The following is a 26,019-nucleotide window of genomic DNA, read 5'->3' on the forward strand; positions in this document are numbered from 1 at the left end:
TTTTGTTAGTATATGTCAAAAGTTAGTTGTCAAATTATTTCAATACTAGCTGACGCCGCGCGGTTTTACCCGCGTGGTTCCTGTTCCCGTAGGAATACAGAGATAATATATAGCCTAAAGCCTTCCTCGATAAATGAGCTATCTAACACAAAAAGAATTTTTCAAATCGGACCAGTAATTCCCGAGATTAGCGCGTTCAATCAAACAAACAAACAAACTCTTCAGCTTTATAATATTAGTATAGATTTCCGTATTCCTACGGAAACGGGAAACACACGGATGGGTGAAACATGCAATAATTATGGGGTTAAAAAATTGTTGATGTTAAACGTAGTTCTGAAAATCTTAAATTCTACAGAAGGTAAATCAAAATTATATGATAAGCATTAATAAACTATATTTTTTTACTAATGTATCCTAATTATATATAAGTATGTGTTTTGTATATAAGTAATATAATATTATAAGTAATGTGTTTTGTTAATAAACTTAAAATGAAAAAGTGGTCGTGAAAGTAGGATCGTTAAGTGGAACGGAACTTCAAAGTGATGATTACAGGAGTAAAGGGCTAGAACCCAGATCCGCTAAAACGCCGGTAATTAAAACTCAACTGTGAACTGTCAGTGTCAAACTGTCAACACATTTCACTTCATTTTCCACAACATTTGTCGTCTGTGACACAAAATAAATATGATATTTAAATAACATTTTGCCAATAAATTATAGAAAAAGAAGGAAGTAAATAACATTTATGAAATTTTGTTGTCCCTTGTAATTTGAATGCAAAGTTATTGTGGAAAAGAAACAGAGGTAAATTTATCAATTTTACCAACAATTAATTTACTATATAGCTTGTGAACGTTTTACCGGAATTTATAGTGATTACTGCCGAGGATCGACATTGTAAATTCGATAATTTTATAGAAAATAAAGCAATTATGGATGTAGATTCATCAGAAGGAAGTTCTGCACCATCACGTGCTGATAGAGATGATGAGATGGATGTGGACCAAGCTTTGACCAATAAATTTTTAAGTGGAGAGATGTCTTTCGCTGAGTATTCAAGTGAATGGTACCGCGCTGAAGATGAAGAGGACACGGAAGCCGAACGAAATGAAGATGGCGATGAGGCTGCACAATCAGTACAAGTAACTGAGAAATCTTTTCAAAGAAAGCGGAGGAACACGCGCCTTTCTGCAGCACTGGTTGGTCTAATGGGTGAGGCGAATATACGATTCGCGCGTGGTGATTTGGAAATGGCGGAACGTATGTGCCATGAAATTATAAAGCAATTGCCTACAGCTGCAGAGCCTTACCAAACGTTAGCTCAAATATATGAGAATGATGTGGATAAATCCTTGCAGTTCTCATTGCTTGCTGCACATCTCGGTCGAGCTGATGCTGAGGAGTGGTGGCGGCTCGCTGCTATATGTAAACAGAGAGATGACAAGAAACAAGAAATGATTTGCTATACACAGGCCATCAAGGCTGACCCTCATAACATGGGAGCCCACATGAAGAGGCTTGACTTCTTAAATGCTTTGGAAGAAATGAAGTATCCAGTGAATACTTTAAATGTTACAAGAGTAAAGTGTTATCACAAGATTGTCAGTTCTTTACCAGCCAGTGAAGGAGAACTAATAATGCAATATGCTAAAATGGCAGTCACTTCGTACCACAACAGTGAAGAAATAGAAAGAGCGCATGAGGTTATGGCTACAGCTTACACTAAATGTGCATCATTATTTACTATAGAAGATATAAACATTTATTTAGAATTGCTTATTTCTGTTAAACAGTATCAGACTTGTATAGAAGTTTTTGTGTCAAATGTAGGTGTTGAAATTGAAGCCGAGATACAAACTATTAAGAATGCTAATGGAGAAATTGAAGAACACACAAACTACCTGAGCTGTGTAATTCCCAGTAAAATGGCCATAGATTTAAAAAGTAAATTACTGGTTTGCTTTATTCATTTGGGCTCTTTGAGCCTTGTAGAGACACTATTGAGTGACTTTCTGAGTAATGATGTAGATAAAGCTGGAGATCTATATATGGACATAGAGGAAGCGTTCTCTTCAGTGGGCCATTACGAGATGGCCATTAAATTACTTGAGCCATTAGTGAGAAATACTAATTTTGATTTAGGAGCTGTGTGGCTAAAACATGCAGAATGTTTGTACAAATTAGGAAGAGTGGATGAGGCTGTTGAGTCTTATTACAAAGTATTAAAACTTGTTCCACAGCATCCAAATGCTCGGAAGAAATTGTTCAGCATACTTGAAAAGAAAGGACTCATTGAGGATGCATTAAATATTTTGCAACAAGATTATAAATATGTTGTCAGTGCTAGCTTATTGTATGAGCAATGTCAAGCCCTGAAAAAATATAACAAACCATTAAAGTATTTGGAGGTAGGAGAATCATTGCTGTCAAGAAATTTGACCAAGTTAAGACATCAGGAAGAGCTGAATATTGCTTGTAGAGTGAAGGGGGGCGTAGATCTCATTTACAATTTCCGTTCTATGAGAGGGGAGAACACTTTTCATGAGGATGATTTGCAATTTGAGGATGAGAAGACATTCAAATTGAATAACCAGGAGGAATTTGCCTTTTTTAAGGAATTGGTAGAAATTGCATGTCAACACAAATTATATCCTACTTTGCAAAGAATAACATTTTTAGGTCTAGTATCAAAGCCTTTATCTAGTCACCGTGCTGAAGTAGAATTTTACTGTTTTCAAGCGTGCCTCTTAAACAATGATTTTCAGAATGCTTTCAGATTTATCAAGGAATATGTTATAAAATATCCTGGTCTAAAAACATACAACTTGTTATGTTACGTTATAAACTCAATAGATGACTCTCATGGTAAATTTCTGTCCAGACTCTTTCAAAAAGACTACAATATTGTGAAGCATCTTTTCTTAGGAAACAATTTTTTAATATCAGGCAGATATCTAGTGACACTAAAATATTTTTTAGAATATCACAATCAGTGTAGAGAACCTTTGTCAGCCTTGCTGACAGCAGTCACATTACTGGCAATGGCGGCACAAAGGACTGTGGATAAACATAATAACCTGATCTTACAAGGATTTGCTTATTTGCTTACCTATAAAAAACTTAGAAAGTGTGATCAAGAAGTCTACTATAACATGGGCAGAGCATACCAGATGTTGAGTATCACCAATTTGGCAATTGAATACTATGAAAGGGGATTAGCTTGCGGCCCTATTGCAGTATGTAGTAAGCATGGAACCATAGATTTAACAAAAGAAATTGCTTATAATCTATATGTATTGTACAAAGATCAATCACCAGATGTCGCTAGAAGATACATGACAAAATATTTAGTTATATAATGATAAATAAACATAGTAAATTTATAAATGTGTTTTCACTGTGGAGTCCCATATTTTATTCTAGTTATATACCTCGACTCTTAATAATAATATAAGTTTCTGAAAATTAAAATTATCTTGCAATTTGCCCTGTACTCTCATACTTTCCAAATGAAAGTCACCACAGAGACTTTGCCTTTTCATCTTGTCATAAATTGTTAACTATGTCTAAATATTAAGTAATTTACTAAAAATAAGAGGGCAGATCTGTATCTTTATGAGATCTGTAGTAGTTATTAAAATTCTAAGCACTAAAAGGCCAATTTTATTAGGTTTCTCAAAATTCTTATTAAATACAATATATCTGATTTTAAAGAAAATATTATTTTTAGGTTTACCTATATACTTATAAATATTATGGAACCAAATGTGATACCAGCAAATGATGTATTATTTGGAGACCTCTGTAAAGTTCTGGAGCAAATACATAAAAAGAAAAAACAAAGAGCAGAGCAAGATAAAGTATTAACAAATTTTGTTAATAATTTTGGTTTAACAGTGGCTAGTACTGTGGGCCATAAGGTAAGAAGAAGATACTTAGTTTATTACATTTACTTGAAGAAGTTACCCGTATCTCACGCCCACAGAGCAAAGAATGATCCAGAGTGAATCATTACAGGCAGCGTAGTGAAGCCGGTGAAACCCATAAAAACCCAAACGTCAAGCGTCTCCTTGACATCCGCAAAAACAAACTATTTTCATAATTTGTATTTCAAAATTTAACACTAACAACAATCACGTAAATTAATTAATTATAAACTATTAATTAATTATAATAGGTAATCAATATTTACCAATAAAAAAATACTCCATCTTATTTTTTTAGTTTTTGTAAAAAGTTTTAAAAATATTTAAAAACACAAGACGCCATTTTTCTTGGATAACATTGTTCTTGAATAACATTGAAAGTTACTGATGCGACGCTTCGTGTCATATTGAGACGAGAATGTATTCGTTTTTGAATTTTGTATTTGAAGCGGCTACGACACCGTCGTGTTCCTTGCGCTCTATCTGTATAATCTGTGCTCACGCCAAAACGTTTAAACATCAATAACTTTATATTGTAATGGCCCCATATAGGGACAGAGCTTAGACACACTATGATACTTCAATGCTGGTTGGCCGGCTTAGGGTGATAATGTCAATCACCCTTAAATTCTATACCATTTAGCCATGTGGCACGTCGATTCTCTTTCTAAAACTTTTTCAAATCGGTTTAGTAGTTTCAGAGCCTTATCTACTTCCTTCGGCGCTACAACCCATTGTGTCTCTTGGCCTAAGTTTCAGAGCCTATTCAATGCAAATAAACAAACAAACAAATCTTTTCTCTTTAGAAGATTCCGATGAATTGAGAAGTCCTCCTTTTTTGAAGTCGGTTTATAATATTAGTTTTTTATTATCAATAGATTAATAATAAATAAAACATAAAAAGTTTAGTATAAATTTCATTTCAGGATTCGACATTTTTCCCTATTCTTAGATTACTGCTACCTGATTGTGAACGTGAAAGGGGTGCATATAATTTGAAAGAGACCAAACTTGGTGCTTTATTGGTAAAAGTATTATCTCTGAATAAACAATCTGCGGATGCGCAAAAGTTGTTGAATTTTCGCTCGATTCATTCCTCGACAAATGAAAGTGACTTTGCCAGCGTGGCGTACTTCGTCTTGAATAACAGAGCGCAACAAACTACCCCGCAATTGAAAGTTGGCGCTGTTAACGAAATTTTGGACAAAATTGCTAAAGATGAAGTTGGAAACAAAGCTCGTAAGTGTAGATTTCACATTTCAACGCAAAGGATTATGTGTACCTACTAAATATTTGGAGTAGAGTATAATTTAGGAGTCCCTCAGGCCAGCTTTATGGGCCCCTTACTGTATCTGATTTACACCTATGATCTTCCGAATGCAGATAATGTTGTCACCGGCACGTATGCTGACGACACTATACCATGTGCTTGTGAAGTTAAGCCTATTGATGTTTCACATAGTGTCCATAATAAGTGACTAATAAATTCCAGCTATCCTGGATGAGGCGTTCAGTTACGCTATAACAAAATTAACACCTCAAGAGTTCAAATGGTTTCTTCGAATTATATTGAAAGATTTGAAGCTCAGCATGAGTACACATCGCATATTGTCTTGTTTTCATCCAGACGCCCCTGAACTGTATAGAAACTGTAGTGATTTGCATAAGGTAAGATCTGACTGCTAGCTATAAATCTTGATTAACCTAACCTATAACAAAGTTGTGTTTCAGCATAAAATATATAATAATAGTACAAGGTTTCGTTCTATTCTTCTAAACATCACGATCCAGAGCCTCCTGCGTCCAGCGAATCCCTGCGACTGCTTGATATCGTCCATCCGTGCGGGGTCACCATTCCATCAGCACCTGGTACCCTAGCGTCTTTGAGCTATGTCGGTGGCTGATTCTTCTGCGGATCTCCTCATTTCTTTTACAGATATCTCGGAGCATAGCTCGTTTCATCGCCCGCTGTGTACTTCTGAGCCTTCTTATGAAGGCCAATTAGTTAAAGGTCATCACTGGCAACACGCACTGTTCGAAGACTTATGTCTTCAGGCATTGAGGAATTTTAGATGAAAAGATGTCGCGTATAAGCTTCTCGAATGATGCCCAGCTGAATTGGATTCGGTTATTCCGGATATGCCCGACTAGTTTTGAACCCATACGGGGCCTTTAGCTATTAACTGGTTCTTGCAACGCATCACAATACAGACTGATCAGTTTGAATCGTTTGTTCGATTTTTTGTTTGTTATGTTTGATCGAGCGTTTTGGTCGTTTTAATTAATATGAATAACACTTACGATAGTTTAAAATCTAAAATAACTTAATGGTATTATTAAAGAAAACAAAGTTTATTTTTTGTTAAATATACTCAGAGGCACAATTATCCGCCCACTTTAACATACTCTCGTCATATTAAAGTGGGCGGATAATTGTGCCCCTGTGTATAGTTGTTCAATCAATAGGTTTGTGACGAGTTGGAAGATGGTGACGCTCGACCATTGGAGCTCGGCGTGCAACTGTTCTTTGCGGTGCGACCCATGCTGTCCGAGCGCATGGATGTCACTCATATACACCTCGCCCCGAACAAAGCGAACCATGTCGAAGATAAGTTTGATGGGGAAAGATTTCAGGCAAGTATTTCCATTCATACATAGTGAGATCTGTAGGTATCCCTGCAAGCATGTTGAACCAAAATGACAGATGTCTGCAAAATTTTAAACAAAAGTGTTAAACGCGTTCTACATGCTTTCTCGAATGTAAAATAATTGAAAGTTTCGTACGCGACTGTAATGGCTCTACGTGCTATATGGTTATACGACCACACTAGGTTACAAAAAATTGTAGGTAATTTTAAGGGTAATTGCATACGTTTTTATAATAAACTACCACATGAAGCCACTGTTATGTCTTATAGGAAAGTCTTATTATAATGTTAATGATTATATAAATGAAATAAAAGCTTGATGTTGAACCGCACTATACGACTATGTACTTACTTCTAGATAAGTTTGTGAAGTGGTGGTATACAAAAAAAAAAAATAAACCTTGGCTGAGTTTGTTATGGGCTCTTCTCGGACTAAGTCGCATTTGGAACCCTCGTAACTTTAATTTTAAGCTTTGGACTTTACTTACCACCATTCAATTAAATTATGACATATCTTGACATTTCAAATGTGCTCAGTTTAAGCCTAATTGAAATAAATGAATTTCGAATTTTTTGACCGTACCTAATGTTTTACTGCGCCTAGTTCAACTTATAGTGCACGTGCTAGTATACATAATATCTAGAGAAAAGTGGTGGTAGTGTTAAGTGTAATGTAATATTAGTGTGATCTATCTATCTAGTGTAATGCTGGTACAATTCGTTATATATACGTTTACGTTTACAACTGCAGATGCATATGGATAACAACACTTTCGAGTATTATTCGAGAAAGGGTTTCACATATTCGAAGAAGTACGGCAAAACGTTTGAATCTGGCATACTAACGCCCGATTTGAGGACTTGTTTTTCATCGAACGCTCACAATTTCATACTTGATGGTGAAATGATGGGTTGGCATAAGGAAAAACAATGCTTCGGCTCAAAAGGTACCTACCTAACTTCTTTGTGCATCCTCGAGTATTATTTCTAGAAATTCAAAATTCAAAGTGCCGACATTATTTACTAAGTTACATCCACTTCATAAAATAATAATCATAAAACCGTTTAACTCAAAAATTTTTTTCTATTTATGTTATGTTCAAGTTTTTAGTTTTTTATTAAGTAGGTACCTACCTAAATAATATATTTCACCCAGCTTATTTAGTTCATTTACCTAGTGGTTCATTACAATTTTACAATTAGGTTTATGGTTGGCAATTGTTGCATTCTATTTCCTCATTAAGTATTTAATAATAAAAAATATGTACTCAGTAATTTTGTTGGCACCCAGATTTTTTTTCATAGTGAACTCTATTGTACTGATCCAGCTCTCTGTTCTTTGATTTGATCCCATATTGAGAGAATTCTGAAAAAAAATATGTATAATAATTTAGCATACATTTGCGGTGCGTATATAGCGGTGGCCATCTTGGGTTTATAATTACACTGAATAATTGAATAAGTACTAAATTTGACCCACCAAATAGAGCAAGCAAAAAATAATCTTTTAAATAGTAGACGACGTTTTAATATTGTTTGTAACAAAATATATATTGCTCCTTTTAGGCATGGCCTACGACATAAAGAAGATAACTGAAAATTCATCGTATCGCGCCTGTTACTGTGTGTTCGATATTTTGTACTACAACGGTCGGTCTCTGGTTGGGCCACCAGACAAAGGTGGCTTGCCTCTTAACGAGAGACTCGCAATATTGGACGACCTCTTCACAGACGTGCCCGGGGTCATACAGCACAGTCAACGTGAAACTGTTAAACACGTGTGAGTATATGTTACCCACAGAAGAACTACAAGGTCATTCTTACTTCTGTTATGCCAATACCAATAGTCTTTAATTTAAAATTGGTAAGTATTAGGTATTATAAAGCTGAAGGAAGAGTTTGTTTTTTCAACTCTCAAATATCAGGAACTTCTGATTCAAGATGAATATTGAAAAATTCCTTCAGTGTTGATATTATACCTTCTTTCCAAGATTCATTTTGTACAGAATTGGACCTGCTACAGTTTTATTTTAAGTATAGATAGATATCCATATTGGAAGATAGAAGTTGATCAGTTCCGTTATAATGTTGCACTATAAATCAGTTCAGATGTGGTGAATGCCATCAACAAAGCCATTGACAACCAGGACGAGGGCGTCGTGCTCAAAGACGTCAACTCCTACTACATCCCCGCGCAACGCAACGCTGGCTGGTTCAAGATTAAACCCGAGGTAACATGCTATGTTTTAAATAGGTATCATCATCATCACCATCATCATCATCATCATCATCAACAACCTCTTGAATGGAGTTCCAAACAATACGATCTCGAGCCTGTTAGCAACCAGCGGCTCCCTGCAACCCGCTGGATGTCCTCAGTCCACCTAGTGGAGAGTCGACCAACACTGCGCTTTCTGGTGCGGGGTCGCCATTCCAGCACCTTGGGACCTCACCGTCCATCGGCTCTTTGAACTATGTGTCCTGCCCATTGCCACTTCAGCTCACTCACTACTCACTAAGCTACGTTAGTGAGTAGTGACTTTGGTTCTTCTGATCTCCTCATTCCTGATTCGAACTGAAACTCTATCGCCCACGGAGTGACTACTGACTTTGAGCCTTTTCAAGAGGGACACAGTCAGCCATCTCATGGATCCGTAACTGATCACTGGCAACACGCACTGTTCGAAAATTCGTTCGTCTTCAGGCACTTAATTAGACGTATAATCGGATACAATCTTTATGACGTCTCGGAAAGATGCGATGCTCAGATGCGAGTGCGCTACGCGCAGGTCATATACAAAGTCAAGACGTGTGAGGCGACTGCGGGTGGGAGGGAGTTGCGTGTAGGGCGATGCCCTGCTGCCGTGCCCCTACGTTACCGTTGGTACCTAAAATCTTGTATTGTAATCTTTTTATAATTATGATAATACTATAGTTACGGAAGAGCGAGCTGATGCTGCCGATACAGGTCTAGTGCTTAATAGAAGGTCCCAGCCTAATCAAGTTACGTGAAGTTGATATATCGATAAATTTTCATTTAATTTCATTTTCTTCTATGTGGCTTTTGCAATTACCTATCTAAGTTCCTATCATATCCACTCGTACCTACATACCTACTAGTAAAAATGTTTCATAACGGTGTTCTCAACGCTATAGCACTATAGTGACAATATACCTAGGCATAAGTTAATTTTAGTTACAGGTATCTACATCTCGTTAGCAGTTCTTAAAGCCTCTTGAGAGGTTCTTTAAGGACTACATAATTATAACGTTAGTTCGTTTTTTTCAGTACACCGAGGGAACTATGACGGACTTAGATTTGGTAATAATTGGAGCGGAGGAAGCCGTAAACAAGAGACAAGGACGAGCCAAGAGCTTTTTTGTCGCTTGCGCTGACGTTCAGTCGGGTAGGTTTGATCCTAAAAAAAATAGTTTAAATAGATTCAAATTACGATTGAATAATATATTCTATCTATACTAATATTATAAAGAGGTAAAGTTTGTAAGTTTGTAAGTTTGTCACATTTTTTAAATGGGGTAATCTTCGGAACTACTGGTCCGATTTTAAAAATTCTTTCACCAGTAGAATGCTACATTATCGGGGAGTGCTATAGGCTATATTTTATATTGGTATCATATATATTAGCCGAGTTATCACAGTTTTTGTCATACAGGTCGGACTGAAAATCCTCTTAAACAGACTTATTCGCATGCGCTGCCTTAACTATTGTGTAAAATTGAAATTTATGTATGGAGGCTTTATGTATCTTTAAAAGTTCTACAAAAAAGTCCGCGACACCATATATCTATCTTCTATATATTAGCAGATATAGTACCTTTTGTGTTTTAAAAATTATTATTTTTATATACTTAGGTTTACGTCATTATTTATACAACTAAACTTTAATCCTTATTAAAATAAATTATTTAATAATCACAAGGATATTATGGAGATAAGATTTGCCCTTTACAGTATGTTAATTACTTAAATAGTTTCGGAGATAATACAAAATTTCTAAAAGACGCAGAAATTCCGCTATATGACGCCCGGCGCATTCATTTACGTAGTTTCCGTTCCCGTGTGAATATGGAGATCAAACATAGCCTATGACACTCGCAAATAACGTAGCTTTCTATTGGTAAAACAATTTTCCAAATCGGTCCAGTAGATCCAGAGATTACCTCCTACAACCACACGAACTTTACCTCTTTATATTATTAGCATAGAAGTCTCTATTTCTCTTGGTCATACCACCACTCTCGAAGGACTGGACCGATTTTGCTAAGGGTAGGAGTAAGATAGAGAAGTTACAGGGTAGGGTAGGGTACGGGTAGTGGTAGGATAGGGGTAGAGGTAGGGTAGTGGTAGGGTAGAGGTACGTGTAGGATAGGGGTAGAGGTAGGGTAGTGGTAGGGTAGAGGTACGTGTAGGATAGGGGTAGAGGTAGGGTAGTGGTAGGGTAGAGGTACGGGTAGGATAGGGAAGTGGTAGGGTAGGGGTAGGATAGGCGTGAGATAGGGGTACGGGTGGGATAGGGGTAGGAAAGGGATAGGGTACGCGGAGGGTAGGGGTAGGATGGGGGTAGGGGGTAGGATGGGGGTAGGGTGTAGGTAAGGTATGGGGTAGGGTAGGGGTAGGTTTGGGGTAGGGTGGGGGTAGGGGTAGGGTAGATGTAGGGGTTGGGTAGGGTAGAGTTGGGGTAGTGGTACGGTAGGGGTAGGGTAGGGTAGGGATAGTAGTAAAGTTGACATCGAAATTTACGCGGACGAAGTCGCGGGCGTCCGCTAGTATAATATATATTTCTTCAATGCTCTCCTGTTCTCTTCAATTGGTCGTAAAGACCGCGTAGAGTGGGTATGACAATGGTACAACGGGCCCATGGTGATCGAATCCATGAACTCTCGATGTTTATTCTGTCGCCTTTATCTCAATAGGGTTCATATTCCCAAAGCCAAACAAATCCTCTATTTATCAGTGGCGAATGATGGAATTTTGACGAAGGTTTTCGTACCGCTTGATACAAATTCCGGTTTCTCATTCATCTATACATATTCATTACAACAATGTTTTAGTAGACTCAGAAGTCGATTACAAAAATAAGAAAACCAATGTCGAACCAAGGTAATGATTCACAACATTTGTCAGGCTAATTTAATCAACAAATCCAACTGTAACCAAAATAAGACCCTAGAATAGCAGCAAATGACCTCGTGTGTCACGCACTTGTGAACGTTGTGTGTAGGGTTAAAGGATCCTTTGACTGTTAACAAACACTCCCTCCACTCAACATTTTCTTAGTCTTGTTATACGGTTTAGTGTTTACGGGCTTACGTGACGTCATGACACAAATAAAATATAGATCATCATGGCCGATAGCGTTTTGGCTCGTATTGGCATAAAATGTTTAAAAATTAAAAATAAACAATGTTTCAAATTTTATGTAGACATGTCTCAAAAAATATGATATTTCTTTCAATGTAGTAGAACGATAATGAACAATTTATGAGTCTTTTAGTGTCACCTAGCCTATTGTAAATATAGAGTTTTTTGAATTGCAAATTACAATGGAATATCTTTTTCCTGTAAAGGTGACAATAATCGTCGCTGGGTGTGCGTGGGCCAAGTAGCCAGCGGTGTCACCTACCAGGAAAAAGAACGCCTGTGTGCTCTATTGGAGAAGAACTGGCGAGTCTCGAGGAACGCGCCGCCGCCCCCGTGTCTGGAATTCAATAAAAAGAAGCCGGACTTTTGGATATTGCCTGAACATTCCGTGGCACTGCAAGTAGGCACTTACTTATTTATGAAAAAACGCAGATTATTATTAATAACTAGCTGACGCCCGCAACTTCGTCCGCATTGAATTCAGTTTTTCGGAAATCTCGCAAAATCTATGGATTTTTTTGGGATAAAAGGTAGCCTATGTGTTTGAAATCACGAACAGACATGAGACACTTAAATTTTTTATATATTAATAACAACCCATATTCAACTCGCAATTGAGCACGAGTCTTCTCCCAGAGTGTGAGGGGTTAGGCTAATAGTCCACTAGGCTAGCTCAATACTGATTGGCAGACTTCACATACCTAGATAATTGAGAAAATTCTCAGTTAGGTTTGCTCACGATGTTTTTCCTTCACCGCGTCGTCAATGTTATTTATCGTTATCAACCCATATTCGGCTCACTGTTGGCTCGAGTCTCCTCTCAGAATGAGAGGGGTTAGGCCAATACTCCACCACGCTGGCCCAATGCGGATTGGCAGACTTCACACACGCAGAGAATTATTAATTCTTTGGTATGCAGGTTTCCTCACGATGTTTTCCTTCACCGTTTGAGACACGTGATATTTAATTTCTTAAAATGCACACAACTGAAAAGTTAAAGGTCCCCGGACCGGATTCGAACACACACCCTCCGGAATCGGAGGCAGAGGTCATATCCACTGGGCTATCACGGCTATCATGTTATGATATGTTATTTCCTACGAACAGGTTCGTGCCACAGAGTTGGTGCGAGGTTCTGAGTATGGGTCCACCTATTCCCTGCGTTTCCCGCGCGTCGAGCGCATTCGCGACGACAAGCCGGTTGCCGACATCATGACTCTGGAGCACTTCAACCAACTCATTTCTGTAAGTGAATCTACTAACTTAGGAGTATATCCGCGCGCATTGAGAATGAGATGGAACCAGTGGCGTAGCTTGCCTTGGACGGGCCCTGTATCGAAGTTAGTTGGGAGGCCCAATAAAGGGTACAGATTTGTCACAAAAGAAACAAAAGTGCTTGCTAAAAATAAATGTGACAGTGACTTAACTTAAGTAGGATGTCTATAATTTTTGAGCGCACATTTAACCCGGGAAAAAAGATTGCATTATCACTTACCATCAGGTGAGATTGCGGTCAAGGGTTAACTTGAAGAGAATAAAAAAAAATTATATACTGAATAACGTCGATTTATTTTTTTAAACTATACATTTCACAAAAATGTACCTACATCTTTAATATAATTATATTAAAGTTCATTTAATATTAATTATTAATATTTGAATTAAATGTTAATTATTAATATATTAATAATTAATATTTGAATGTACCTACCTGCACCTTTAAGTGACCGTACAGTTAAACGCACCGTCCACGACCATTGTACGCAGCACATATTATAAACTTTTAGTTTATATGTAGATGAATAAAACATAATTACCTGTGACTCAAATCGCCTAAGCATTTTTCACTTAAAACCGCAATATTCGAATCTTTAACTAGACAAGCAACTCAGTTATCAAGTTGAGCACAAAACGCATAGCCGACTCATCAATCGAGCCGATGGAGAGAAAGATAAAAAGGCCAAGCAAAGCGCTGCAAGTGTCGGACAAATTCCGCACAAAACTGACCGAAGACGTCGCGGTGACATCCAAAGCGCTGCTCGGACGGAAACTATGCGTGCTATCAGATGACGAGGACTGCAAGAAAGTGGATTTGGTGCGGATCATACAGTCGCATGGCGGCAAACATGTCGAAAATAGCGGTGAGTTGACTTATGTTCATTTTAATTTACTCATACCTAGGTCATCATCATTACAACCCATTTTTGGGTCACTGTTGAGCACGAGTCTCGTGTCAGGATAAGAGGGGTTAGGCTAATAGTCCATCCCCCACGGTGGTTCAATTCGGATTGACAGACTTCTATCTTCTTTACCATTGATGCAAGTGAAAAGTTGGAGGTGCATGCATCGAACTATGCCCTCTGATTTGAACTGACGCCCTAATCAAAGGTAGAGGTCATATCCACTGGGTTATCACGGCATACCTACTCTTGCACATTTTCAAGTATCAGCTGTACTTAGTTGTACACACAGACTGTAGGTATCATTTGACAGCCGCGTACCACAAAGGGTACGGGCCTACCCTAGAATAGTCCAGTGCCCACCCTAGAATACTGGGCTACCGATTTGAAATTATATGCTATGATGAACGCCGAAATACTAAAAATTTTACAGAAAATATCATTAAAATATCAAATAATAACAATTGCAACTTATAATAAAGAAAAACCTATAAGTAATAAATATTTTGAAAATACATATATTAAGACCTTTTCTGATACCTACCATAGATACAAAGAAAAAATAATAAATAAGTCGAGCCGTTTCAGAGGTCTACAAATATTGCTAACGAAATTTTTATATTGAATGTCGACTCTGTTAGACTCTGTTAGTTAGTCAGTGTTAAGTACCCCAAGAAATAATCCTAGATACGCCCATGGGTACGGGTAGTTGGGTTAGTGACCTTTCGCATTTGAAATAGCCTAGGTAATTAAGGTATCTTTTAAAATGCTATTTGACACTTTTTTAAACTTTTCGCATATTGTTTATTAGCGTTCTTTCTATTTCTATTTATTTTTGATAATCGTCCATATTTGAATACTGAACATATTTCAGGGCCTGATACGTGGTGTTGTGTGGCTGGTACTATAACTTTTAAAATTCGCAAACTGATAGAGTTACAAAGTGAAGACATTATCACCACTTCCTGGCTTCGATCTCTACCTGCTTCAGACAGTCTGTGCTCGCTGTCGCCTTTAGACATGCTGTCTATAAAATACGAAACTAAAATGAACTTATGCATGGAATATGACACGTTTGGAGACAGTTATAAAGAAGAATTAGACGAAAACACACTGAGAAAATGTTTCGCCAAAATGGAGTCAACAGTAAGTGATTTAATTTTATACTACATACCTACTTAATAAGTACAATTTTGAATAATAAAAAAAATACAACCGACTTCAAAACCTAAAAACGTACCCACTATACTAAAAAGCGAAAAATAACATCATAATATGTTCTACCTGCTGATCAGTATGAAGGCGGTGCTAAGCCGGTGATGTATTAATTCAAGCCATGTGAGAATATCTCATTTTTGATTTTGCAGACAGTGTTGTTTCATGTGGTCCTGTCAGAAATGGTTTAAATTAAGACAACATCGTCTCACCGTCATCAAGGTTGCTTGGAAGAAATCGCTACGTAGCGATAAGGCCGCCTTTTGTATCCTACTTTTGTACTATACTTTTTTCTGTCTTATTAGGTATGTATTGTTTCTTATGTTGTGGTGTACAAATAAAGTATAAATAAATAAATAACTGAAAAGTTTGGGATGCATGCTCTGGACCGGATTCCAACCTACGCCCTTCGGAATCGGAGGCAGAGGTCATATCCACTGGGCTAACACGGCTCTTACCGCGTAACAATTAACTTAAGTTTCAAATGAGATTGCAGTCAAGGGCTAACTTGTCTTTGAAAAAAAATCTCATTTAATGTAAATTTTGTTGTTCCAGAGAAGGCCAATATATTTATTGACTCGGGAAATGCTAGAACTCGATAGGCAGCTATTCGGACAAAACAACCCTTTCTCCTTCTTACGTGGCTGTACCATACATGTGAGGAACCCCCTGTACGCGACTTTGGCACGAGGGTATGGGGCCAAAGTTACCGATGAACCCTCTATTGCCACCCATGTGGTCGTACCAACTGGGACGAAGACCGAAGACATGGACAATTTGGATATAAATAAAGAAACGAATGTAGTAAGTGAAGACTGGTTGAAACAGTGTTTTAAAGAAAATGCAAGGGTTTCCGAAACCGAATATTTGTTGTGATATTTATACACTAGACTGTACCTAATTATCAGGACGTATGAACTATTATTTACCTAATTAGGAATTTACTGAAACATATTTTTATTTATTTAACTTCAAGTGTGACAATAAATTGTGTTAATAAACTTTGTCTTTTTCTTGAAAATTACCTATAGGTAGGTACTATATCTACCTTATACCTAGTAAGAGTGACCTAGTTGACAGTTCTTACTTAAAAAAATAATTAATTAGTAGGTACGTAATTAGCGTAAGCAAGGCAATTTATGAAATGATATTTTGAATCTCGTAATGCATTTTGGCAATCTCAGTCTTTTTTCTAGAAAGTGACCATTAAGTATTCTATGTGTACTAATATTAAAAAAGAGAAGAGATTTGTTTGTTTGTTTGCAATAGGCTCTGAAACTACTGAACCGATTTGAAAAATTCTTTCATTGTCGGAAAGCTACACTACCCGAGTGATATAAGCTATATTTTTATCTCCGTATTCTTATGGGAATGGGGACCATAAAATAAAATTATTGGGTTTATATATACAATATTTATTTACCTACTAGCAGACGCTCTTATTATATTTGTCGCATGGAAAAGAACAGACTTAGGTACATAATTATAATATTGTCGTGCCTCTTAACCCACCACTCTCCCTTTAAAGTTAGTCTATACCTACCACTGACCGATGATAAACATTTTTTTCAATACGGCTTGTATTAAATTTTCAGAGATAAGCCTGTTTACACAAACAAACATTATCAACCCATATTCGGCGCACTGGTGAGCCCGAGTTTCCTCTCGGAATAAGAGGGGTTAGCCCAATAGTACACCACGCCGGCCCAATGCGGATTGACAGATTTCACACACGCAGTAAATTAAGAAAATTCTCTGGTGTGCAGGTTTCCTTACGATGTTTTCCCTTCACCGTTTGAGACACGTGATATTTAATTTCTTAAAATGCACACAACTGAAAAGTTAGAGGTGCAAGCCCCGAACCGGATTCGAACTCACACCCTTCGGAATATCCACTGGGCCATCACGGCTCTCTCATAACATTTAGTTCAGTGTACTTAATATCAGTAGGTATTTATACATTTTTTACCAAAGTTACCAAGTACTTACTGTAAAACTGAGCTAAGTAATTGAGAACGGTTAAATTACAACGAACAAGGGTTTGTGAGATCAAACGCACTGAGCCGCGAAATGAATGAGAATCATGCGCGAACATCCAACAATGCACGGAGCTGTGTGGACTGCAAGCAATGGCTGCTGGTGGATTATGCTCCATATACAATCAATTATACGCACAAGTGGTATATTGTTCCTATAATTAAGAAACTATTAAGTAGATACTTATTCGGAACTTGTTTTAATAAACCGTATCAACTGGTAAATAGTGCAGTTAGCAATACAAGTACCTATGCCTGAGACTACTCACTAATCTTATCAAATATTTTATACTATTAGACATGTCACTAGCGCGCCGAAACCGAGGCGGACAAAAGAGACTAATTGTCTTTATTTCATTTATTCGCATTGTAAACTACGAAAGTTATTTAAACAAATAATACTTACAGCCTCAATAGCTCAAAAGTAAGAGCGGTTGGACTCATCACCGAGGGGTGGTGGTTCAATCCTCACCCCGTTGGTCTATTGTCGTACCCACTCCTAGCACAGTTTTTTCCGACTAGTTGGAGAGGAATATTGGTCATATTATAAAAAATATGGCAAATATTCTCTAAAAAAAAACCTAAATATTGTCTTCAATGTCGAGTTGTGTGTTCAAGAAGTATAAAAACAATATACAATGCAAGTAAACACAAAATTATAAATGTGTGCGCTCAGTGGAGTAGCCAAAATCGGATCACCTTTTGCGATGATTATGTAGGCACGTAACATAACTATTAGTAGAAATCTTTGGATTTTATCCAGAAAACGCATAATAATTGAGCCAGAAAGGTGATAACGATTTTTTAAACAGCAAGTACTTAGTTTCTTTTAGTTGTTCATTAGATGGTGCCTTCCGAAATGGTAGTAAAATCACTAAAAATAAATTGACTTTTTAGACGGTTACAAAAAGTGCCTCACAAACCTTTCTGTAGAATACGAATTTGAATACCTAGAAAGTAGCTACCTAATTTTTCAATGTATGAGAAAGTAGGTACCCTAAGCAAATAAATATATTATAATTTGTACTTGATTTTTATTATTTAGTATCACGAAAGTCTTTTTCGCAATGTTATACTTACTAGCATTAGCTACGATAATCTATTCTAGAGGGTAAATTGAAAATGAAACCAAACTCTGGACAAAGGTCAGCGTAACCGGAGAGATAATTGGCAATCGTCAGCGGTCACAAGAGATTGAATATCGCTTACCAACATCGATCCTTCTGATACAAAATTGTTATTTTTATTATTGGAGAAAGTACCTATACCTTGATAATTTTTAGGATAGGACCTAGTCACTAATAAGTCACTACCAATAATTTGGCATCAGTATTAGGTTCAAAGAGCCGTGATAGTTCAGTGGATATGACATTTGCCTCCGATTCCGGAGGGTGTAGGTTCGAATCCGGTCCGGCGCAGACACCTACAACTTTTGAGTTATGTGCATTCTTAAGAAATTACTCGTCAATACTATCACGTGTCTCAACGGTTGACAACGGCAACTTAATGCTATTTTGCATTAAGTTGCCGTTGCAACGGTTACTTTTTTTTAGCTTTAAGCGGTTATTTTTTTTACTCTTGTACTAAAGTAGGACATATAGATAATGTGGAACTTTTACATTTATTCGTTATATTTTTTTTAATTATCGGAAGCATTACTGCATTAGACGTTATATTATTTTAGGGTTCTGAACGTATACGTACAAGTACGTACACGGAACCTTTATATGATCACACGGGTGTCCGTTACGTCTGTCACAGTCATTTTTTATATTAATTTAATATTATCTATATGCACTAGGTTACCTTGAAATTTTCTGGAAATACCTTATTCAATTTGCACCTACACTCCACATTATAATTACTTATAAGTACGTAGATAGATAGGTAACTATTTAAGGATGCCGTTTGCAACAAGAAGATACAAACCTCGAAACATCGAAGTATACATTGATTTGATAAGCAATACAATAATGACTTTAAAAGTATCGGTTTTCATAATAAAAACATGCGAGAATTCATCTGACGCGGAAAGATGCCTCCGCCCCTAACAAAACCAACCAATAGCAAAGCTTGGGCGGAGCGACTACACGCTGTTTAAGCTCGAAAGCTAACAAACTGAATCTAATCTCTGAAAAGATATTTCAGCGGAAACACATTCACTCCGCAGTCAATAGAACAAACTGAAAGAATAAATAACTTGGCATTAAAACAGACAGTGTTTTGAAAGTTTCGTATACGTAAATAATGTTTTCACTGATGATTTATTATTTGAACACTTTTGTATTTATTTACGAGTAGTTTTTGCTGTGTGAACAATTTTGTTGGGACGGGAAGACATGGATAGTGACGGCAACTGCGTCGAGGTTGAGAGTGGTGGAAGTCGCAAAGCTCTTCGTACTCCGAAGTGCGCGAGATGCCGCAATCATGGCGTTATATCGTGCTTGAAGGGGCACAAGAGGCTGTGCCGCTGGCGCGACTGTCGATGCCCTGGTTGCTTACTGGTGCTGGAAAGACAACGCGTGATGGCTGCCCAGGTGGGTTAACCTATTTGTTTTTTTATATTTATATCATCATCATCTCCTTACCCTTATCCCACTTAAGTGGGATCGGAAAAATATGTCAATCTTTTCGTCTCTATTACTCGTCAACTCATCACCCACTCCTTTTACACACATGTCCTCTTTCACACTATCCAACCATCTCTTCTTTGGCCTTCCTCTCCTCCTATTTTTTTTATCTTTACTTATATATAAAAGAAAAATATCAAGAACCACTTGATGAGATGGATTTGGCAGGAATGTAGTTTATAGATAGTAGGCGTCCGTTAAGAACTGATTTTGCGACAGGGCCGGATTAAAGAGGTCTCCTCCTTGCTTCGTATTCCTCATTAGTAAGGGTCGTGATCCCTAAGCCTAACACAAGCAGCCAAATCGCTTCAGTAGCCTCAGCGCGTGGTTAGTGATAGTGTGTTGTTGATGATATAGGCCCGGGACCGAAGGCTTAACGTACCTACTCTCATCGTCTAAGTATGACGAATTAATAGTTTAATTAGCTATTATAGCAATAATATTCATTTCAGTAGGTAATCAATAGTAATTTCACTTAAGTATCTAATTACAAAGTAGTTATCGTTATTAATGAGTTACATTTTTTTAAAGTAAATTCTAAAAGTTGCAAGAGTTTTTCATAGTAAAATAAAAGGTAGGTAGGTAGTTATGGAGATATTTAACTCGTAGTTAATTACAACAGAGGAACATCTCTCAGGGCATGCTTGCTAGGACGTCTACTTAGGTGTTAATTAGAACCTAAGGCGTAATTCTTGCCTGTAATTTTACTGACAACAATACCTATACTTCAGGCTGGAATGCAGCAATGCTGCTTAGCAACAAAAAACATGTAGATAACAGGTACTTCCCCAGGCGAACACTAAAAACCTATATACGTACCTACTATTTAAGTATGTATGCACTTAATAAAAATAAAATAATACATCTTATCTTATCTTGATAAAATTCGGTATTAAGCTAGAAGCCTACCTCATTAATTATCATTATTGGGGACATTATTGTACCTACTAGTAATTACTAATTACCACTAAATTACCAGTTATATAAAAAATCAGCTACCACTTTAAAATATTTCACTTTTTCGCGAGTGCTGCAACGACGACAATGAGCGAAAACCATAACAATTCTTTTTCGTATCTTACTCCTGAAGTAATTGACGAGATCGCGGAACTCTGTGAATCAGTGGAAACTGATTATTTGTGTAACGTAGCTTACGACAAAGCGCTTGAAATTGGTCTGTTTGATGAAGTTAAAAATAATACTCAAAACGATTTGCGAAATGATTTCTACGACAAAAAGCTCTACAATATTTGTGCAATTTATGAGAGATGCAAAGTTACTAATCGAAGAGTGATTTCAAACCGAATTACTGATGAATATTGTAAAAATATTGTAGTAAATAAACGGAAGACAGTACAACATCAAAAGCGCCAGAAGAAAACGCCTAAGCCAAAGTCCCGCAAGAAAACATCAATGCCTCGAAAACTTTGTTGCTGTAAAGGTTTGTGCTAGATTTAAAGATCAACTAAACTAGGGAAGGGTAAAGGGAGATTGTTGGAGTTTATTGTTTGAACATTGTAAAAGTTGTTTAATAACTTCAAGGCATATCTTGAAATTATCGTAATATACTTATACTAAGACATAAGTATATACGAGACATCAGTTTACGATAAAGTACAACTTATGTACTTTATCGTAAAATGATGGTGGCATGGCATCTTCTAGGCAAGCGCGATTCAACCACTTCTACACTTACCATCGTACGTACGTACCATCGTTCGTACGTACGTACCATCGTATATTTATAATTAGCGGACGCCCGCGACTTTGTCCACCCGAAGATCTCTTTAATTCAGCTCTTACAGTAGTATCACTGTAAAAATGGAGTAACTTCTCCCGTTTTCCCAACATCTCCCTTCACTGCTCTGCTCCTATTGATCGTAGCGTGATGAAAAGTATACTTACTAAGTATACCCTGCCCAGGGCTATGAAGTATTGTACCAAGTTTCATTAAAATCCGTCAAGTAGTTTTTGTTTCTATAACGAACCTACAAACGGACAGACAAAAATTTTACTGATTGCATTTTTGCTATCAGTATCGATCACTAATCACCTCCTGATAGTTATTTTGGAATTACATTTCATGTACAGAAACATACTCTCTACAGATTTATTATAAGGGATAATAAAACTGTAATAGATTCAATCCTGTACATTGAAGATATATTATAATACTGAAGCCAAAGTGAAATCTGTCCCTGTTTTTTGTTGACAGGGCTTTGACACTCTTAAACTACTGAATAAATTCAAATGAAATTTGGCACGGTTTGAGACCATAATACGAACTAGGTTAAACTGTTAAAGGATACTTTTTGTCGCGAAAATAAAATCAGGCGCGGGGAATTTTGCTCCCCCGGTCATTTTCATCCAGCCCCTTTCGGGCGTCCGCTAGTTCCATATACAATTTCGTTGACATAGTGGTGTTGTGCAGGTGGCGCTGCGGCGGCAGCAGGGCGCGGGCGGGCCGGCGCGCGACGGCGAGGCGGCTGCGCTTGCTGCTCGCAAGCGGGCGTACCGCGCGCGCCTTCGCAGCGTCCAAGTGTCGCGCACCCATGCTGCTCCTTCTACTGCCTCCTATGGTAATACTCTCTTAAGTTCCACTAAGCCTTCAAAAATTATCGAATTTTAGCCATTTCCTTATCTCGAGATCTTGTCGATTGACGATTAAAAATTATACCATGCTTTTGATTTAAATTTACCAATGGGTATGTACGAGTACGTTATATTATAAATATAATATAATATGGTATATCATTCTACATTAATATTATTAAAAGATAAGAATTGTATTTTTGTTTTTTTGTATGTAACTAATGAATAAACTCAAAAATTACTGGACTAATTTAAAAAATTCTTTCACCAATAAAAAGCTACATTATCGGGTAGAAACATATTTATCCCACTATAACTATAACACCACATTGTCATTATCCTACAAATTGCGTGGTTCATTATCTGGTTCTACGCTCAGAAGTTTTTATTACCTAGTAAGTAACCCTGTTATTAATATGTATAAGTAATAATAAAAATTGAGCGTCTCATCAAGATGAATTTACTCACGAAAAATTTACTTGACAGTTAAATCAATTGTAAAAATGCTCCTTGGATCCTGGACCAATGCAACTGTCATTTTGGTTCAACTTACCTACATACCGGGGTCTTTATCAAACTAACAAATAAGGAGACTAAAGTTAAAACAAGTGTTAAGTTTCATACGTAGATACTTGAACAAGAAACCTAAATAAACAAAATAGGAAGATAGCAAAAACGCGGACAATCTGCGAATAGCTTACCATAGATATTAATATCTATCTACCAAATTTATTGCAGTAGTTACTTACCTTGATTTGTCGGCAATGAATTGATAGGTAGATTAAAAAACCTAAAGAGAAAAAATTATTCCTATTAACTGTACGCACTATACAGGGTGTCCCGTAATTAATTAAATTATTATTTATCTATAATTTTTTTTTAATTTTATATAATTTTATTAATATTTATATTTTAATATCTTTATCTTTAATATTATGTATCTTTATTATTTTTAGGCTATTCTATATCTTTATGCTGTAGACGATGGCGTACCTATAAGAGCTAACAGAACTAGCGGCTAGTGGTGGTAAAAACTATCCGTGACAGTTAGCTTTTAATTCGTTTCTTGTTTAATTACCCATTTGGATAAAGGAATTCAAATAATATGCAAAACATTTTCAAGATAAGCGTGCCCGATGATCGCACTGCACTCAGCGGTTTGTTATTGTTGTAAACGAGTAGACGCAGCGCTGTCGTCTGTTTCGTTTCTCTCAGAAATGCCTCGTGCGAATTAGCTGAACCAATATTTACTTTGGAACATTTGATCTCGTTATGTTGTATTTTGAAAAGGTGCACTCGTTGGCCCTTAGAGATAACTCGTTGAAATCTCAAAACAAAGACAATTTCGAAACGATTTATAAATAATGTTACCCACTCGGCGTTTAATGTGCGACTTTAGTCAACGGAATTGAATTTTATTGCTGCACCAAATTCCACATATCGTAATAATATATGTATAAATGTGTGATGTTAAAGTGGTAAAATTCTCTGATGTAAAAAGATACTCTTCAAATTGTCTTCAAACAATTAAAAATAGAGCACCGCGAGTAATAAAGCTCGAACGACTCGTCTAAATGTCCCCGCCTCGTTATAGAACAAAAGCTGTCATTTAAGACTCGGCAACATTTCACTGTCTATTAAAAAAAAAGCCGAATATCTTTTAACTATTTTTATGGGCTGTAAAAAATTGGAAGATTGTTTTACAAAAAAACGCAGAGGCGGCTCTTTGTCGGGGTGTCGCGTTACGCGGACTGTTGTCTGTAAACATGTCTTTCCTGCCGGTGAATGATAGCTCAGCGGGTGCCAAAAAAGATCTTTTCAGAGTGTGTTATTATATTGTTACTTGTTTCAATTGGTCCACTGCGATGCACTGACGTTGTTTAAGGCTAAGCAAGGAGAGTTTATAAGCAACAATTTTTATTGGCAGTGTTCTGGTAAGAAACTTTCTTTCGCTCTTATCGTACCGAAATAGACCTAACCGGCACCTTCTTCAGATAGAAAATAGTAATGCTACTTAGCGCTAGCGGTAGTGCTTCCGCGGACTATCTCTATCTAAAAAAGCTCTACTACTACCCTTAGATTTCAACACAGCACCAATTCGAATAAATTAGATGTTCTAGCTCTAGGTCATCTCTTGGCTTCCTTCCACAACGGATAGGCTAAATGCTAGAACATTGTCATGCCCGTAGGTACGCCTGTCGCAAGTCAACATGTTTTTAATCAAATACAAATTAACTATTGTCATCTTTCACAGGTAACGTAAGAACAATAGAAGGTGATGCCGCATGGAGTGAACGGATAAGAAGACGCAAAGTGTTCGCAGATGCGGCGCTGGAAGTGAACATGACCGGCCCTTTGCCGGACCCCGTCCCTGCCGCGCTATGCAGGCACCTTCTGGCCGCCCTCCTGACTAACTATGCACCACCGCCACCGCAGCGACCCAAGATATCCTTCTCTATTGAATCCATTATTGGCGTTCAATAATAGATAACTCATAGCTAATAGTCCTTTCATCGACTTCATTGCTAACTTTGCATCGACATAAATCGTTAGATGGGCCCCACCTTATTAAAGAACGCATAATTTTATGTTATTACCCAAAGACGTGCACGCACATCTTATCAAGCGCATGCTGTGACGTGGACTTATTTACTTATTTTTTTCTTATTTTAATCCCTTACCTTCTACCTTCGTGTTCATTTTGGAAGTGTAAAAACACAAGCCACAACATGAATAAAGAGAAATGTGTTACGAGTGATGACGTATCTACTCAATGTGCGAAACCGATGACAATTCCTCGAAGCTTTGAGGCCCATCTAACGATCTACGATCGATGGTCGTAGGTACCTAACACCACCGTCAATGGAGTAGCTACTTACTTACTTATGTATGGTCTAAAGCCTAGTTCGGACTACTTTAGCAGTTTAGTCGAGTAGCGTAAAAAGCTTAGCTGCTAAACGTGTCTGAACACCAAAAATTTAGTCAAGTAGGTTAGTACTTGACTAAAATGCTAAAGTAGTCCGAACAAGCAGCAAGATCCGGCATTAGAAATTATTAAAGAACCCTCACCTGTTGTTTATTAGTGATAAGAAATAAATGATAGAAAATATTCAAAGTGACACACAAAATAAAATAAAAAGAATTGTATTGTTTATATCATAGCGAATAAAGAAGCATTTTATTTGATTTTTACAAAATCTCTTTTCGATCATATACCTATGTGTCGACCTATATCAATAATGGCAGTTGTGGAGTCGTTTGTGGTTGCCGAATCAGCCCCCCTAACCAAGTGGCACGTCGATTCTCTTTCTACGATCGCTAACGCTTCGAAAACTAGAAAAAAATATGGGAATGACAGATCTTGATCACGTGACCTGTCGGTAGCAAATATAGTATGCATTTT

The 26,019-nt window shown here is 37.2% G+C and overlaps 2 protein-coding genes across 3 annotated transcripts; both read left to right on the forward strand.

The window, feature by feature from the left end:
• Nucleotides 1-643: 643 nt before the first annotated feature.
• Nucleotides 644-16,359, forward strand: LOC112044243 (DNA ligase 4). Of its 2 annotated transcripts, XM_052883179.1 has the most exons (14): nt 645-810; nt 3,737-3,926; nt 4,859-5,171; nt 5,425-5,600; nt 6,399-6,566; nt 7,332-7,527; nt 8,147-8,360; nt 8,685-8,811; nt 9,870-9,987; nt 12,170-12,363; nt 13,071-13,208; nt 13,843-14,104; nt 15,018-15,289; nt 15,914-16,359. In XM_052883179.1, exons 2-14 carry the CDS (start codon nt 3,762-3,764, stop codon nt 16,232-16,234), a joined length of 2,664 nt encoding a protein of 887 aa, XP_052739139.1. In that variant the 5' UTR covers nt 645-810; nt 3,737-3,761; the 3' UTR covers nt 16,235-16,359. The 2 variants fall into 2 exon arrangements, with proteins under 2 accessions (XP_023935782.2, XP_052739139.1); XM_024080014.2 differs by lacking the exon at nt 3,737-3,926 and having other exon boundaries at nt 644-2,414.
• Nucleotides 16,360-19,521: 3,162 nt separating this feature from the next.
• On the forward strand, nt 19,522-25,803 carry LOC112044266 (doublesex- and mab-3-related transcription factor 2). The gene is made up of 3 exons (XM_024080064.2): nt 19,522-19,931; nt 22,456-22,603; nt 24,871-25,803. Exons 1-3 carry the CDS (start codon nt 19,734-19,736, stop codon nt 25,098-25,100), a joined length of 576 nt encoding a protein of 191 aa, XP_023935832.2. The 5' UTR covers nt 19,522-19,733; the 3' UTR covers nt 25,101-25,803.
• Nucleotides 25,804-26,019: the final 216 nt, after the last annotated feature.

This window comes from Bicyclus anynana, chromosome 1 (assembly GCF_947172395.1).
Source record: "Bicyclus anynana chromosome 1, ilBicAnyn1.1, whole genome shotgun sequence".
Lineage (NCBI taxonomy): Eukaryota > Metazoa > Arthropoda > Insecta > Lepidoptera > Nymphalidae > Bicyclus > Bicyclus anynana.